General features: G+C 44.5%; 1 protein-coding gene across 1 annotated transcript; it reads right to left on the reverse strand.

Annotated features, from left to right (window-relative positions):
- hmgn1b (high mobility group nucleosome binding domain 1b) lies at positions 1–3,038 on the reverse strand. Its single transcript, XM_029174243.3, has 6 exons — positions 2,879–3,038; positions 1,577–1,600; positions 1,385–1,414; positions 1,250–1,291; positions 1,049–1,159; positions 1–973 (listed from the first exon to the last, which is right to left on the reverse strand). The coding sequence occupies exons 1-6, from the start codon at positions 2,894–2,896 to the stop codon at positions 926–928; spliced, it is 273 nt and encodes a 90-aa protein (XP_029030076.1). The 5' UTR covers positions 2,897–3,038; the 3' UTR covers positions 1–925.
- Positions 3,039–17,714: the final 14,676 nt, after the last annotated feature.

Here is a 17,714-nt window from a genome sequence, read left to right on the forward strand (position 1 = left end):
TAACAACCAAGTTTTTATTGGTTTGTTTATACCAATCATTACACAGGTACATCTATAAACAAATACACGTGTACGTGATACAGATACCTAAAACCCACATGAATATTGCTACTGCAGGTATGCAAATGACATCTCAAATTAATGTAGTTTGCATGACTGCCTTTAAGAAGCCCAACTTAACACATTTGTTTTTCTACAGTTACATGCCTCATTTGCTTGCCTAAAAAACAGAAATTCATTTTTACCATCCTTACAATATACCATTACACACTGCATACAGAAAGACTGAAAACCCATTTCACAGCAGCTATACAAACTTATTGAGATGCTATCACAGAACGGAGACACAACCAACACACGTGATGCACAGTTCTGCAAAGCTCAAACACTAGCAATTTTAGTTTTTATTGACCAGATTTGTTAAGAAAATTGCAGCAGTACAAGAGTTAACTCATATGAACATCACTTACAAACATTCTAAAACACTGTTCTTTATTATAAACCACAAAATAAGTTTTCCCTTGGCTTTGCCCATCCCCACCCCAGCACAGATTACATACACTGTCCCTTATAAAAGCATATGGAATGTAATCATGGTGGGCAAGCTCTTTCTGTTGGTGCCCCAGGTTTTATGCATTGACACGGTAACCAGTCCCGCACCCTCCCCTCCTTCACATTTAAAACTGAAATAAATCCACTGACAGTAACAACGATGACTGCAGTTTTTATGGCGATGCAAAATTGTAGAATGCGATGAAATTCCCGTCTCCAAATTGGCTTTTTTCTTTCATTAAAAAAAAGTGTTCTATACAATCAAACTACTAAAAAACCTGTATTTAGAAAATAGTTGATAAAAATATTACCCTGAATTGTACAAGAAAAGAGGTACAGGGAGCACTGGTAAAAGACAATAGTTTTAGAGATGTTATTCTGCTGCCTGATCTTTTTGTTCAGCTGCGTCTGTAGCTGGTGTCTGAAAGACAAAAATTTTTAAGAATCACATGAGCATACATACAGGCTGCAGTCAGTTATCTGACATCGCCGTTACCTCATCCTCAGCTTTGGCTTCGCCGTTCTCAGCAGGGGCCTCTGGTGCTTTCTCCCCAGGCTTGGCCTTCTCTACCTCCTTAGCTTTCTTAGTGGGCTTAGCAGGTCCCTTCTGCAAGTACAGACACTTTCACATTAGCCAGTGACAAATAACAAGTCATACAGTAGTAGTGTAGTAACAGGTACTGAAACAAACTTCCACCTTTGGCTTAGCTTTGGGCTCTGCCTTTGCAGGTGCAGGTCTCTGGGTGGGAGGGAAGAAGACATTAAAATAAGAGCTAGGAAAAGACAACAATATGCATATTGTCTCTGACAGAACGAGGCTGGTTGTACTTACATCTTTCAACCTGAGAGATCTCCTCTTGGGCTGCAGAGAGAGCGAGACACAGTACTTTACATTTAGTCTAAAGCAGTGGCTCCCACCGATGGGGAGTTATTGACCCCTGTTGGGTGCACTGACTGTGTTTCATTATTTTAAAGACGTTAAATACATTTAGACTGAAAGTATGATGCACGATGATCTGCTTACCGCTGAATCTCCTCCTGCAGCTGCCTGTGAAGTACAAAAAAGCAGGTTATTAGAAATGTGCATGCGTGGGCCTTAAATAAAGGATGCAGAATAAAGTCTTAAAATTTTGGGGTGGGTGTGGCCACTTAAAATCTTAGCCTATCGTTGTATTTTCAGCGTCACATACTGTTTAGTTCAGAAACTGAGACATGTTAAAACACAAACCAGGAAAATACCACGTCCAAAACGATATGAACTCAGCCACATAAACTAGAAATCTGATCAGATTCATCGTTAAAGAATTACATTGTCTGATGCATTTAGTGTGAATTGTATCAAATGGCCTAGCTCTCCCTTCTCTTATTTATAACTTGCCTACTGTAAAGCTCTGGAGGAGGAGGAGAATGGAGAAGGGGCGGACTCCGCCTCCTCACGACTCATCCATTCATTGGTAATAGATGAGACCTGCCGCTGCACGGATAAACCCGAGCAGAGCACCGAGCGTTCCCGCCATGTGTTTGAAAAGAGGCGCTCCGAGATGCTCCGCGAATCTCCGTCGGTCCACGAGCAGATTTTACTAGAACCCCCAGCAACAGAAGCAGCCCTGTGCTGACGGAGGCTCGCCATTGCATAACCTACGACTGGCCAGAGCCGGCGGCGCACGGAAAGACGCGCGAGCCAACGCGACGGTCGCTTTTCAATACGTACACTTTTCACGCGTGAAAATAAGGGCGGCCATAAGCTAGCAACACACAAGCACGTCAGGTGATCAGCGAGGGTCATATTAAAACTGATTTTTCTCGCCCATCCCTGCGCAGCAACGCAAGAAACAGGACGTCGCGCCTGAGCGAAATGTCAACATCACAATCAAATACACACGGTTGTTGCTGGACTTGGGTTTTAAACGTCTCTTCCGTTTCTCTCGCACGGAAAACTTTCGTGCATAGCGTGACGGCCTCTTTCAAACACCATCAATATGCCACCAACTTTCTCTGCACGAAAACGATCAGTCGTCACAGAAATTGTCATACGCCGTAAGTGAACGGATTAAAACGCGAACGTTACGGTGCACGTCACACGAAACCGGCACGCGGAAATACACTTGGCACAAAGATAATCACAGCACGAGAGCGGTATGACCAAGATTTGGTTAAATCAAAACAGACGATAATGCACTAAATGAACTAATGGCTGCGAGGCTCAACGCTGTTGACATCCACCAGCAACCAATTCCGCCAGCTGTAACAAGCCCGTTTAACCAACTGCAGTTGTGTCTTATAAATGCTGTATTACTAAACGCATCAAAGGTATCAGTCTACTCACTTTGCTCCTTTTAGGCATGGTTGGTTTGTGTAGTGTGTATGTAAAAAGGAAAAATAGGAGTACAGGAGGTACTACAGTAGTATATACTGGATAAAGCTTTACCAGTACAGTCTAATACTGCGCCGGGAAACGTTAATGTTCCATTGGAAGAAAAACTAGCTCAAACCGGATTGGATTCTCCCCCTCCCTCCCTATTCAAACGGTTGTAGTTTCTCTATGATTGACGGTGCTAAATCCCGCCTTTGCCGGGCGGCGATTCGCTCGCGCACTGATCAGCGACCAGATTTGAATTCTGGGCTTTTTCCTGTGTGACCACGTCACACGCCAGTCAACAAATATGGCGAACTATTTGTCTTTATGTACAGTTTGCTGTAACAAGGACAGATTGTCATTAATATTGCCGTTAGTGTCGCAAATGGTTTTGTTTTCACCAAATGTGGTATCGTGACATGCCTGATAAGCTGTGCATTCATTGTAAGCTAACGCTGCGCCTTTAACACTGACAATAACAGCGTGCGACGTGTTACTAGCCGAGGCTTTAGAGAGGGGCGTGTGCTCTAGCCAACTCTTTTGTATTTTAGCTGGGGAAAATGGCGACAGAATAAGTGCGGGTACAGCTGTTAGCATGTTGTCTTGTGCAACCTTCTTGCTGTGTTGTCATCGTCCACTTGCTTCATTGTAATTGTGCAGTCCAAACTTGAATCCAGCCGCGGTGGCGCTATAGCTTTATGCAGAAGCAATTAACCGCGTCTCAGCATAGACACCGGTTTAACTCCCTGGAATGTTACCTAATTTCTCCTCTGTGGAACCCGCCCCGCACCAAGACCGTGATGCGTTACTGTGTAAACCGCAGTTATTTAGTCCACGTTTCTGAATGGCGAATATGTCATTTATTATATTGGATCGACTTTTTTTCAGATATGTTTGTTTTATAATTTAAAAAGTAGATGATACAAAACCAAAAAATAACCCCCCAAGATGCAGAACCATTAAAATAAAGTTCTATAGATTTGATCCCTCCTGAAAGACACAGCCCATCCTTCCACCTGAGGAGGAAATGCATCAGACTCTCTTTGAATTACTGAAAGTTAATATGACATACGAGCTGTACTGTAAACTTAAAAACAAATCTTAATATGAAAAAGTCTTATTTTAAACTTAAGACTTAAATTGCAAATGAAGACACCTAGATAGTGACACACATTTTAAATGACAGTTGACATTCTTTTGGGTCAAAAGTTTACATCAGTGTCAAGAGGAGGCGGGACAAACAAGCAATGAGGAGGACAACCAGCAGGAATAGGCACCGAGTGTTTGTAGGAACCCCCCCCCCCCTCGTCTCAAGGTCCCAGGTAATCGCGGCCACTGTCAGTGGGCGCAGGATTCGGTCCTCCTCTGCCCTCGGCTCCTCCTCTGTGACCTCCTTAAACTTCCGCGACAGAGCATCTGGCTTCCCGTTTTGGGAGCCGGGCCTATATGACAGGGTAAAATTGAAACGAGCAAAAAACAAAGCCCACCTGGACTATCTCGCATTAAGCCGCCTGGCCGTTTTGATATATTCAAGGTTCCTGTGGTCCGTCCAAACCATAAAAGGTTGTTTTGCCCCCTCCAACCAATGTCTCCACTCCTCCAACGCCAGCTTAACTGCCAGCAGCTCCCGGTTGCCCACATCATAGTTCCTCTCTGCACAGTTCAATTTGCGGGAAAAGAATGCACACGGATGCACCTTACCATCCTGTTCACTGCGTTGTGACAGAACTGCCCCCACTCCGGTGCTGGAGGCATCCGTCTCCACTATGAATTGCCTCTGAGGATCGGGGAGACAGAGGATGGGTGCAGACGTAAATCGGGACTTCAGTAGCTCAAAGGCTCCCTTCGCGGTCGCCGACCAAACAAACGGAGCCTTAGAGAAGGTGAGGGCATGAAGAGGAGCCACCACCTTGCTGGAGTTCCTTATGAAACGCCTGTAAAAATTGGCAAACCCCAGAAACCGCTGCAGCTGCTTACGATGCCTCGGCTCCGGCCAATCTGTCACAGCCGGCACTTTTCCCGGATCCATCGCCACCTTCCCTGGTTCCAAACAAAACCCTAAGAACGAAGTCTTAGCTGTGTGAAATTCACATTTCTCAGCCTTCACAAATAGTTGGTTCTCCAAGAGTCTCATCAGAACCGCTCTCACGTGCACCTCCTGTTGTCGCGGGTCTTTAGAAAACATGAGAATATCATCTAAATAGACGAAGACAAACCTGTTGACCATGTCCGGCAGGACATCATTTACAAGAGCTTGGAACACCGCAGGTGCGTTTGTCAAACCAAAAGGCATGACCAAATACTCGTAATGCCCCGTGGGGATATTAAATGCCGTCTTCCATTTGTCTCCCTCCCTTATATGGACAAGATGATAGGCGTTACGTAAGTCCAACTTAGTAAAAATAGTCGCACCTTCTAAAAGCTCAAAAGCGGACGCAATGAGGGGAAGTGGATAGCGATTACATACAGTAATCTTGTTAAGGCCCCGATAGTCAATGCAGGGATGGAGACCGCCGTTCTTCTTCCCTACAAAAAAGAACCAGCGGGTGATGATGACGGACGGATGAGCCCCGTGCGAAGCGCCCCAATGTACTGGTCCATAGCCTCCCGCTCCGGTTTAGTCAATGAGAAGATTCTTCCCCTCGGCAGTGTGGAACCCGGCAGGAGGTCGATCGCACAGTCATACGGTCGATGAGGCGGAAGCGAAGTAGCGTGAGCCTTATCAAAGACAGCCCCCACGTCATGGTAACATGCAGGAATCCGGGTCAAATCGATCTCCGCATTAGTTTCAGCCCCAGGCTCCTTAACGATCGGCCCCCGCCGCCCGTTAACAATTTGCCAAATAGAACAAACTCCAACCCACAATTCTCCCTTCCGCCCAGTCGATGTGTGGGTTGTGTGTCCGTAACCACGGCATGCCCAGCAGTACAGGTACCTCCTTACAAACATAAACATGGAGAGAAAGTTCCTCCTTGTGATTTCCCGACACAGTCAAACTCACCGGCACCGTGCGATGGGTGATGCGGTGAATGACCTGTTTATCCAGCGCTCAGACCACCACGGGGTCTGGTACTGGAATCAGCCTGAGCCCCAGCTCCCGAGCAAGTTGTCTGTCTATGAAGCTTCCCTCAGCTCCGGATTCCACAAACACGGGAAGCTCTCGCGCCGACAGGGGTCCTGACAAAGTGGCTGGAAACAATGGTTTGGAGAGGGAGATTAAGTTCACGGTGTAGCTCGTCAGCGCCTCTCCACTGGCTGACGAGCGTTGCCCTTTAACATGCACTGGTTAGCGTGATGACCCGGACCCCCACAGTACAAACAAAGTCCGGAGTTGAAACGACGCTGTCTCTCCTCTGTCGATAGATGACCTCTTCCGATCTCCATTAGTTCCTCCCTTTCTGTCATGAGAACGCCCTGGGGGAAAGCCCCTGGCACCTGGCGGGTGGGCGGAGATGGATGACGTGAACGTGACGTAGGGAATCCCCCTGCGTCGGCTGCAGATTGGGCTCCTGCGCTCGCCGCTCGTCGTCCTGGAATCCCAGTGGGGAACGACTGAACCTGCCCGGGTCCGCTGTGATGTGAAATCCCTGCTGCCGATGGAGGTCGGCTGATGCTGCGACGCAGCGCTCCCTGCTCCGCCTCACGTTGCGCGAAACGCTGGCCGATCGCCACTGCCAGTGCCACAAGATCTCTCAGTCTATCCGGAAGTACGTGCCCCGCCAACTCATTTTTGATCTCCTCCGCGAGATCGTCATAAAAACGATCACACCAGGTCTCTTGTCTCCAATCCAACCCGGCCTCCAGCGTGCGGGACTGTACCACATAATCCATTAATGAGGAACGTCCTTGAAACAGGTGGAACAGTTTGGCTGCCGCCACTTGGCGATGCGCAACAGGATTAAACAGGGAAGTGAGTTCCTCTGCGAATCCCTCGACAGAGGCAACACAGGCTGCGTTGTTCTCGTATTCCGTCGCACCCCACTCTAGCGCTTTTCCTCCTAACAGCGAGATGCAGTACGCCATCATCTCATCTTCAGATCGGAACAGCTCCGCTTCCACTCTAAATATTAGCCGTAACGCGGTCAGGAAACTCTGGCAACGGGAGGCATCCCCGTAAAACTTCTAAAGTCTAACCTGGGAAGACAGAATCGCCTCTAAAGATGCTGATTCACTGCCGATCTCCCGCAGAGTACGCAAGGCCTCAGCTCGGGCTGTAGTGCGTGGGCTGTCGGGTAACAAACTAGCACTGCAAAGGCTCGGAGCCTGCCAGGCCTCCTCTCCTGCTGCTGGGTCCATGTTTGGTCAGTGTGTACTGTTACAATCACCCCCAAGACCAAACAGGACGGAACCCACAAGCAGTAACAGGCGAGGATGGCAGAATACAAAACGATATTTATTATTACTACACAAAACAGAGGGTCACTACAGAGTAGGAAAAAGGTACACCAACTAAACTGAGGAGCACTGCGAAGCAGGACAAAACAAACTAAACAGAGGAATAACACTAAACAGAAGTAACTACAAATCAAAATCAGGACACAATAGGTCACTGCACTGAGTAGGTAAAATATAACCAAGAGTAACAAGACTTTCACAAACTACAGAGTAAGGCTCCACACCTTTCTACAAACGTAGCCAAATTAGGAGTAGCAGGGCTGTTCACAATCCAAACTAAACAAAACCAACCGTCATACAGGAAGCCAGATGCAAACAGAGAGTCCACCATGACACACTGACAACTGGAGGAGTCTCCATCCTCCCCCTGCGTCGGCTGCAGATTGGGCTCCTGCGCTCGCCGCTCGTCGTCCTGGAATCCCAGTGGGGAACGACTGAACCTGCCCGGGTCCGCTGTGATGTGAAATCCCTGCTGCCGATGGAGGTCGGCTGATGCTGCGACGCAGCGCTCCCTGCTCCGCCTCACGTTGCGCGAAACGCTGGCCGATCGCCACTGCCAGTGCCACAAGATCTCTCAGTCTATCCGGAAGTACGTGCCCCGCCAACTCATTTTTGATCTCCTCCGCGAGATCGTCATAAAAACGATCACACCAGGTCTCTTGTCTCCAATCCAACCCGGCCTCCAGCGTGCGGGACTGTACCACATAATCCATTAATGAGGAACGTCCTTGAAACAGGTGGAACAGTTTGGCTGCCGCCACTTGGCGATGCGCAACAGGATTAAACAGGGAAGTGAGTTCCTCTGCGAATCCCTCGACAGAGGCAACACAGGCTGCGTTGTTCTCGTATTCCGTCGCACCCCACTCTAGCGCTTTTCCTCCTAACAGCGAGATGCAGTACGCCATCATCTCATCTTCAGATCGGAACAGCTCCGCTTCCACTCTAAATATTAGCCGTAACGCGGTCAGGAAACTCTGGCAACGGGAGGCATCCCCGTAAAACTTCTAAAGTCTAACCTGGGAAGACAGAATCGCCTCTAAAGATGCTGATTCACTGCCGATCTCCCGCAGAGTACGCAAGGCCTCAGCTCGGGCTGTAGTGCGTGGGCTGTCGGGTAACAAACTAGCACTGCAAAGGCTCGGAGCCTGCCAGGCCTCCTCTCCTGCTGCTGGGTCCATGTTTGGTCAGTGTGTACTGTTACAATCACCCCCAAGACCAAACAGGACGGAACCCACAAGCAGTAACAGGCGAGGATGGCAGAATACAAAACGATATTTATTATTACTACACAAAACAGAGGGTCACTACAGAGTAGGAAAAAGGTACACCAACTAAACTGAGGAGCACTGCGAAGCAGGACAAAACAAACTAAACAGAGGAATAACACTAAACAGAAGTAACTACAAATCAAAATCAGGACACAATAGGTCACTGCACTGAGTAGGTAAAATATAACCAAGAGTAACAAGACTTTCACAAACTACAGAGTAAGGCTCCACACCTTTCTACAAACGTAGCCAAATTAGGAGTAGCAGGGCTGTTCACAATCCAAACTAAACAAAACCAACCGTCATACAGGAAGCCAGATGCAAACAGAGAGTCCACCATGACACACTGACAACTGGAGGAGTCTCCATCCTCAACTTAAATAGTCCCCCAGTAATGATGTTCCCGGAAGGAAACAGCTGCTCAGTGCCGCCCTCTGAGGTTGGGAGGAGACTCACAACAGGGTGATGAAACTAAATTTGGCAACCGTCACTGAATGACATAAGAGGAAAAAGGTTGCACTCAAAGCAGGTTTGAACTTCAGCGGCGGGGGATTTTCACGTGCAATGGTCAGTTGGCCTCTAAGAAAAATCAGTGCATTATATGTATTTTTATCCAAGTAAATTGTAATATGTATCAGGTGTAAGAAAAAACTGTTTATTTTTACAGAATTTGTTTTATTATTCAATATCAGAACTGTATTCTTACTGACCAAGTGTTAAACTTGTTAATCTTAAGTACATGAAATGCATTGTGTTCTTTGTGTTATAGCAGTCCAGGGGCTCAGATGTAATGTATTCATGCAAATGAATTTAGAATAACATTTACTAAAGTGGAGTGAGGAAGATCTAGTGATTTGTTTGGATCAATAACTTAAAGTTCACTTGAGTACTTAAATAAAAACTACTATGCGCTATTACTGTAAGTTTAGTATACCTGTGATATTTACTTAGCGGGGGGTAAGGGGTGCAACCAGCTGCTGAAACCAAGCAAATCTGTTAAGTAAACAACTGGAGCAACCTGGGCGTTCTCATGACAGAAAGGGAGGAACCAATGGAGATCGGAAGAGGTCATCTATCGACAGAGGAGAGACAGCGTCGTTTCAACTCCGGACTTTGTTTGTACTGCGTACAAGTAAACAACTGGAGCAACCTGGGTGTTTCTAAGTGAATTTCACTCCACATTTTTTTTAGTGTATGGGCTCCATCACCCTCGTGACCCGACACAGGGATTCAGCGGTAGAAAATCGATGAATAGATAAATATTTTTTGGGAAATTGGAAATTGTTACCTAGGTTTGTAAAGTAAATTTCACTCCACATTTTTTCAGTGTAGTGTTAGCAGGTTATTTAACTGAACAACATCTGACATTTAAATGTTTAGTAATACATTTGTCGCAATTTTGATTTCTGAAAACCACTGTATAAATATAAATATATAACATTCCTGCTGGTATACATATACAGTAGATTTATCTTCACATAAAAATGAAATGCACTATTAAACCTACTTATCCACAGCCAACTCACATCAGAAACAAGTTTGTATTTTTCCTGAGAAATTAATAACAGAATGAACTAAAATGTTTTATATAAGTATTTAAAAATGTTTTCTTACTACTGCTAATAATAATAATCCTAATAATAATTAAAAATGTGTGTGGTACATTATCATAGAATTTCCCCATCACTGAAATAAAAGCACTTGCAGTTTGACTTAAGAGTCTGTATACAGGTGGGTAGTAAATAAAAAACATGACACCACCCAATGACGGAAGGAGCAGCAAGCATTACGTGAAGTCAGACAACAGTGCTGCTGTGTTGTCGTTTCATCACCACTGCTGCTTTTGTGTGTACCAGCAACTTTTATTTCACCACACTGCCAGCCTGTAAACAATCAGTGAGAGAGACAATTGAGGAGACTTTGCATCAGCTTCTGTTAAGGAGGGACTGAGTGCGTCTCTCCCTCTCTCCAGCTCTATCTTTACTAAGTGGATTTTTCCCGTGCAGCGAAGGGTCTTTCCCATATGGAGCAGTGGATAAAGCCAGATTACAGCAGCGTGTGTGAGGGGGGCTCCAGTGTCACTGGAAGTGTCACAGTTCTGTTTGGTAGAACTCATGGTTGTCTGGACCTTTTTTCAATCACCTGAAAATTTGCACATTTACAACATATAAAACATAGAAGGACAGACGTATTGGTGTCAAATTTCTAAAATATACACAGAGGAACGTGTTGCAGTGTGTTTCATTAAGAGACTTCACATCGTGGGGTTTTAGCTAATTCTCTGATTGGGGGGGGGGCATCCCAGCAACCTAGGCCCTTCTTTTGTGAGGTGACAGTGCTACCCGCTGCACCACAGTGCCACACCATGATGAGCCAATTGAATGGAATTAATCTGTGTCTAAACACACTTAATATTTATTATTAATTTAACAACAGGTCTATCACAACTCAAGCGGGCCGCATGCAAGGCATGAGAAGACTATTACCACTGATCTCCCCCACTATCTGCTTCCTGTTTTTCATGGTTGTCTGCTTGTACAATCACAGCTGTGTCTGGAGACATTCCAGCACATAATAAACTGTGGCTGTCACACAACTGTGCCTGTGAGCCAGAGCCTATGGCCAGAGCAGCAGGCAGACAGACCAGCTCCAGCTTCCCCCCTGCTTCACGCCATGTAAGTTAATGTTGATGAGTTTCAACTGCCAACAAGTTGTCAAGCGTCACATGTGGTTCAGGTCCCACGTGGATAAGAACAGGAATTGCTTGCCTAGATTTCAAAAGCAGACACAAAGATGTTTTATAAATAGTTACTTTTAAATATGAAATAAAACTTACTTTCTTACTTTTCTTATTTTATGCAGCAAATGTACATCACTGTCTCAATTTCAATTCAGTTTTATTTATATAGCGCCAAATTACAACAAGGTTATCTTAAGGCACTTTACAAGGTAACGTTTAAGACTTTACACAACTAAACCCAAAAGATCCCACATACAGCAAGCCTTTAAATACAATTTGACAGCGACAGTGGAAAGGAAAAACTCCTTCTCTAACGAGGAAGAAACCTCCAGCAGAACCAGGCTAATTGTGGGCGGCTATCTGCCTTGAACGGTTGGGGTAAGGAGTGAGCAAGAGAAAAAAGCACAGCAGCAACAACAACAAGCTACAACAGAGCACAGGCAGGACAGTTGGACCAGTGACTGGACACAGGCAGGATGATTGCCCATCACAGACACATAGCTCTGAGGTCCGATGATACCGAGGACAAAGTGGTGAAAGAGACAGAGTAGGGGAGAAGCACAACTACTGGTGAGAAAGAGACAAGGTTAGTTAAACATGGAACAATGATGGCAGAAGAGATAGAAGGAAACAGAAGAGCTCAAGAGTATAAACTATGTCCCCCAGCAGTCTATGTCTATTGCAGCTTAATTAAGAGATGGTTCCTGTGACTAACAATCATTGCCAGTGACCTAAACCATCTCTAACTATAAGCCATATCAAAAAGGAAGGTTTTAAGCCTGATCTTAAAGGTGGAGAGTGTATCAGCTTCTCGAACCTGAACGGGGAGCTGGCTCCACAGGAGAGGAGCTTGCAAGCTGAAAGCTCTGCCTCCCATTCTACATTTAAAGACTCTAGGAACCACAGCTAATGTTATGCCATCCAGGGTGGCTATCTGACTCAATAGTGGTTTCCAAGATTTTTACGATAAGAATTTCGGCTTCATCTGGTTTTAGTCAAAGAAAGTTTTGGGACATCCAGGATTTGATGTCTTTTAAACAACTTTGAATTTTGACTAGTTGATCTGTCTCATTTGGTTCCAAAGTCATATATAGCTGAGTATAATCTGCACAACAATGAAAATGTATAGAATGCTTCCTAATAATCTCACCTAGAGGAGACATGACAGTATTGGACCAAGCACAGAATCCTGCGATACTCCAAAGCTAATTTTTGTGTGAATGGAGGATTTGTCATTAACATGAACAAACTGAACAAACTAGAATCTGTTCAACAAATAGGATTTAAACAATCCCATTGCCTAATTCCGATGCTATGCTCTAGTCTCTGTAATAGAGTGTTATGATCAATCGTATCAAATGCAGCAGGTTTTTTCAATAAAGGTTTGACCACAGCCACCTTAAATGCCTGTGGTATATAGCCTTTATTTTTTTCTTTATTTTTTAAAAGAAACCTTGGGTTGTTTTTGTTTTCCTCAATTAAGGAGGAATAATATGTTTTCCTAGCTGCACAAAGTGCTTTTTTTATATATTATTAGACTGTCCTTGCAATGCAGTTTACATTAATTTAGTTAGAACGCCACTCCCTTTCTAGTGGTCCTGTGCTTTAGGCTGCGGATCTCTGAGTTATCCCATGGAGCTAACCTCCTCTGATTCACTGACTTCTTCTTCAGAGGAGCTACTGTGTCTAACATTGTACGTAGAGAAGCTGCAGCATCATCTACAAGTCAGTCAACCTGTTCATAAGAATCAAGGTGACTGTTCTCCTCTGAGAACAACAGAGACAAGACAATGAGGCAAAAGATGATGGAATAAGGTTTGAGAAGCTGACACACTCTCCACCCTAAAAGATTAGGCTTAAAACCTTCCTTTTTGATAAGGCTAGTAATAGATGGTTCAGGTAACTGACAATGATTGTTAGTCACAGGAACCATCTCTTAGTTAAGATGCAATAAACATAGACTGCTGGGGGAGTTTATTTATACACTGAGCTCCTCTGTTCCCTTCTAACTCTTCTATCCAATAACCTCCCATGTTTAACTAACTAACTTTATCTTTCTTTCCAGTAGTTGTGCATCTCCTTCTCCCACGCTGTCCTCCCCTACAGGTATCATTGGACTCATAGCTGTGTCTGTGATGGGCAGCTGTGGATTGAACCATCCTGCCTGTGTCTGTTATGAACTCGCCCCGTCGGTTCCGAACTGGCGGGGTTTGACTGAACCCTGGGGCAGGAGAAGGGATGCGGTGGAGAGAAACAATAACCGCACCCGCTCCAAGCGGGGAAGGCTATGGCTCTCACGGAGCCGGGAGGAGAACGCGCTCACACTGAGCGGAGGGTTCAGGCACCACGGCTGATGTGCTTTCAGCACACAGCTCTCTGTGTATTCCCTCACACAGACACCTGGCCGCAACTGCCAGACCAGGTCGCAGGGAACACAGGAGGGGGGGGGGACCCCAAATGCACGACCTAAACACAGAAGCTAATAATCAACATTTAAAGGACTTTATTAAAATACAACAAAAACTCACTGCACAGCAGGACTTAGTTCAACACAAAAGGGAAGAACTAAAAATCGCTGCAATGCAGGTAAACATTATTAACAACTAAACTTACTATCAAACTAAACACTCCGTACACCACGGGCAAAGACCTACACATGGAGCGCAAAACATAACACAGGACAACTAAAAACAAAAACACAGCACTGTCTAACAGGCTAAACAAAACACGCTCCGTAACACGGGCAAAATACTAAACATGGAACATAAACACAAGACACTCAAACCTTACGTGGTGAGACAGGACATCAAACAAATCAGAACTCCTTTGCATCAAAACTCTTCTTAAACGTAACAATGGTGTAGCATCCAGCTACGCCCGCGTGTACACACCAACCCCGTGTGAAACCAAAGACATCCCTTAAATACAACCAAACAGCTGGGTCAACTAATTAGACAGGAAATTAAACTTAAAACTGACTTAGACAAAAAGCCCCAGGAGCGCCTCTAGCGGCGCAGAGGCAGAATGCCACAGTGTCCAGTCCCTCGCCCAACCATCTTGCTTGTGCTATTTTGTTGTTTGTTTGTTGTTGTGCTTTTCTCTCTCTATCCCCTCACTCCAACAGGTCAAGGCAGTTTCTTCCGTGCAGCATACATTCAGGCTGATTCTGCTGGAGGTTTCGTCTTCGTTAGAGAGGGAGTTTTTCCTCTCCACTTATGCTGTTAAATTGTAATTATTACAGTTAAAGGCTTGCTGTATGTGAGATTTGTTGGGATTAGATGTGTAAGGTCTTAAACCTTACCTTCTAAAGGGCCTTGAGATAACGTTGTTGTGATTTTGGCGCTATATGAATAAAATTTAATTGAAAATCATCTGCTCGAATCTGGCAACAGCGTTGTCTAAGACTAAGAGTGGGTGGCGGGTGTAGAAAACATGCAGAGAGGCGCGAGAAGACGTGGCGTCACTACGTCCACTAGAAAATGTGTAGCTGCTCATTTTTACAAGTTGTGGCCATTTGAGACCGAAATAAGCAGCTGTAGTCCTACACAAACCGAGCTAAACGCTTTAACGAAGCGGTGCATGCTCCCGCGTGTGGCAGTAAACTTCTGGCAGACAGACACAGGACCAGTGACAGTTTAACCCCGGCCAATCAAGTTTGAACGACGCTTTTAATTTTGAGACTCTTGGACCGTGTTCTCAAATCATGAAATGCATTCCGTCTGTTGCTGTTGCATTCGAATAAAGACACCTCAAACCAAATACCATTGTATAACTCAGAGATTCGCAGCCTAAAGCATAGGACCCGACAACTAGAAAGGCAGTGACGTTCCAACAACATAAATGTAAACTGCATTGCATGAAAGGACAGTCTAATAATAGATAAAAAACACTTTGAGTTGCTAGATAAACATATTATTCCTCCTTAATTGAGGAAAACAAAAACAACCCCAGGTTTTTTTTAAGCACTGTAGCCAGGCTGACTAAGAGTCATAGCTGTGTTGAGCCTACTGTCCCCTTAAATCTCAGCAGCAATAACATTATAAACTACTTTACTAATAAAATTACCACCATTGAAGAAGACATTCAGCATCCTCCAAATGACAGAAAACACTGTCTAGATCAATCAACTTTAAATTTACCAATTCCTCTGTCTTATCTAGACAGCTTCTTTCCCATAAAACATATGGTGTTAACTTTAATAATCAATTCTTCCAAGTCATCTACTTGTCTTTTAAATCCAATCCAAACCAGAATACTTAAAGAAGTTCTACCTTCAATCAGCTTGTTCATATTAAATCAAAATCAAATCAACCAATCTTTACATTTAGGCTATATACCACCAGCTTTCAAGGTGGCTGTAGTCAAACCTTTATTTAAAAAAACTACTCTGGACCCTGGAGAACTAACCAAGTATTTTTGGGCTTTGGCAGATGTCGGACCCACATGCACAGGCGGACAACAGGATATACGTATCGTTAGCGTAGAATGCTCAGTCTTTATTCCACAAGGGTTAGTACAGACGGTCCAGGTCATACACAGAAAAATCTGGAATGGTAAGTACAGGAGGAACAGGCTCAATCGGGTTCAGGGACAGGCAGGAGTTCGGTAACAGTTCGACACGGCAAAGGTACCAGGTAAGGAGCAGGCTTTCTCAGAGTCAGACAAACAGATACGTTACCAACTTTCAAGGCAAGGGCAGGACACAGGCAGAAGTCAGGGACGGAAACACGATCTCGAGCTAAGTAAACAATCAAAGGTATGCTGGAATGTGGTGGATATCACGCAACAATCTGGCAGAGGTATAAGGTGAGTGCCAGAGCCTTTATACCTTGATTGATTACAAGATAGAAACCGGCTGCGGAGTCATGTGACCAGGAGCGACCCCGGAACAAAAACACAAAGACAGGATGCCAACAAAATAAAGCAGGAAATACAAAACGGCCCCAGGAATCATAACAAGTATAGGCCCATTTCAAATTTACCTTTTATTTCAAAGATTCTTGATCTTCTCCTAGCTTCAGACAATGGTCTAGTTTCTGTCCTTTACCTGGTAGGTCTTAGTGCTGCATTTAATACAATTGATCATTCACTGGTACATAGAATCCGAATTAAAGGAACAGGGGTGGTTTAAATCCTATTTGTTGAACAGATTCCAGTTTGTTCATGTTAATGGCAAATTCTCCACATGCACAAATATTAGCTATGGAGTACCACAGGGTTCTGTGCTTGGTCCAATTCTGTTTAGCCAACACATGTCTCCTCTAGGTGAGATTATTAGGAAGCATTCTTTTAATTTTCATTTTTATGCAGATGATACTCAGCTATATATGTCTTTGGAACCAAATGAAACAGATCAACTAGTCAAAATTGAAAGTTGTTTAAAAGACATCAAATCCTGGGTGTCCCAAAATATTTCAAATTTAGATAAAACTGAAATTCTTATTGTTGGACCTAAGAATCAAATGGAGACACTATTGAGTCAGATAGCCACCCTGGATAGCATAACATTAGCTTCAGATTCCACTGGATGACACCAAGTGTTGGTGTCATCTTTGACCAGGATCTCTCTTTGACATCATACATTAAACAAATCTCCAGAACCGTCTACTTTCACCTTAGAAATGTACCTAAAATCAGAAGCACCCTCTCTCAGAGTGATGCAGAGAAACTGATTCATGCATTTCTTAACTAGACTACTGTAACTCCTTACTCACAGGATGTCCTAACAGCTCCTTAAAAAGCCTACAGCTTATTCAAAATGCTGCAGCCAGAGTTCTGACAGGACTTAAAAAGAGAGATCACATTTCTTCTATATTAGCTTCTCTGCACTGGCTGCCTGTAAAATGTAGGATAGAATTTAAAATTCTCCTACTCACCTACAAAGTACTTAATGATAAAGCTCCTTCTTATCTTAGAGACCTCATAGTTCCTTATGCAGAACACTTCATTCTCAGAGCGCTGGGCTGCTTGTGGTTCCTAGAGTCTTTAAATGTAAAACAGGAGGCAGAGCTTTTAGCTACCAAGCTCCTCTCCTGTGGAACCAGCTCCCTGTTCAAGTTTGAGAAGCTGACACACTCTCTAAGATCAGGCTTAAAAACTTTTTTGATAAAGCTTATAGTTAGAGATGGTTCAGGTCAATGGCAATGATTGTTAGTCAAAGAACCCATCTCTTAGTTAAGCTGCAATAGATATACATACTGCTGGGGGACTTAATTTAGACACTGAGCTCCTCTGTTTCCTTCTACCTCTTCTGTCCAATAACCTCCCATCATTGTTCCATGTTTAACTAACCATGTTTCTTTCTCTCCAGTAGTTGTGCTTCTACCCCGCTCTCTCTTCGACTCTGTCCTCACCTACAGGTATCATCGGACTCAGAGCTTTGTGTCTGTGATGGGCAGCTGCG

The sequence above is a fragment of the Betta splendens genome, chromosome 14 (genome assembly GCF_900634795.4).
Source record: "Betta splendens chromosome 14, fBetSpl5.4, whole genome shotgun sequence".
Taxonomy (NCBI): domain Eukaryota; kingdom Metazoa; phylum Chordata; class Actinopteri; order Anabantiformes; family Osphronemidae; genus Betta; species Betta splendens.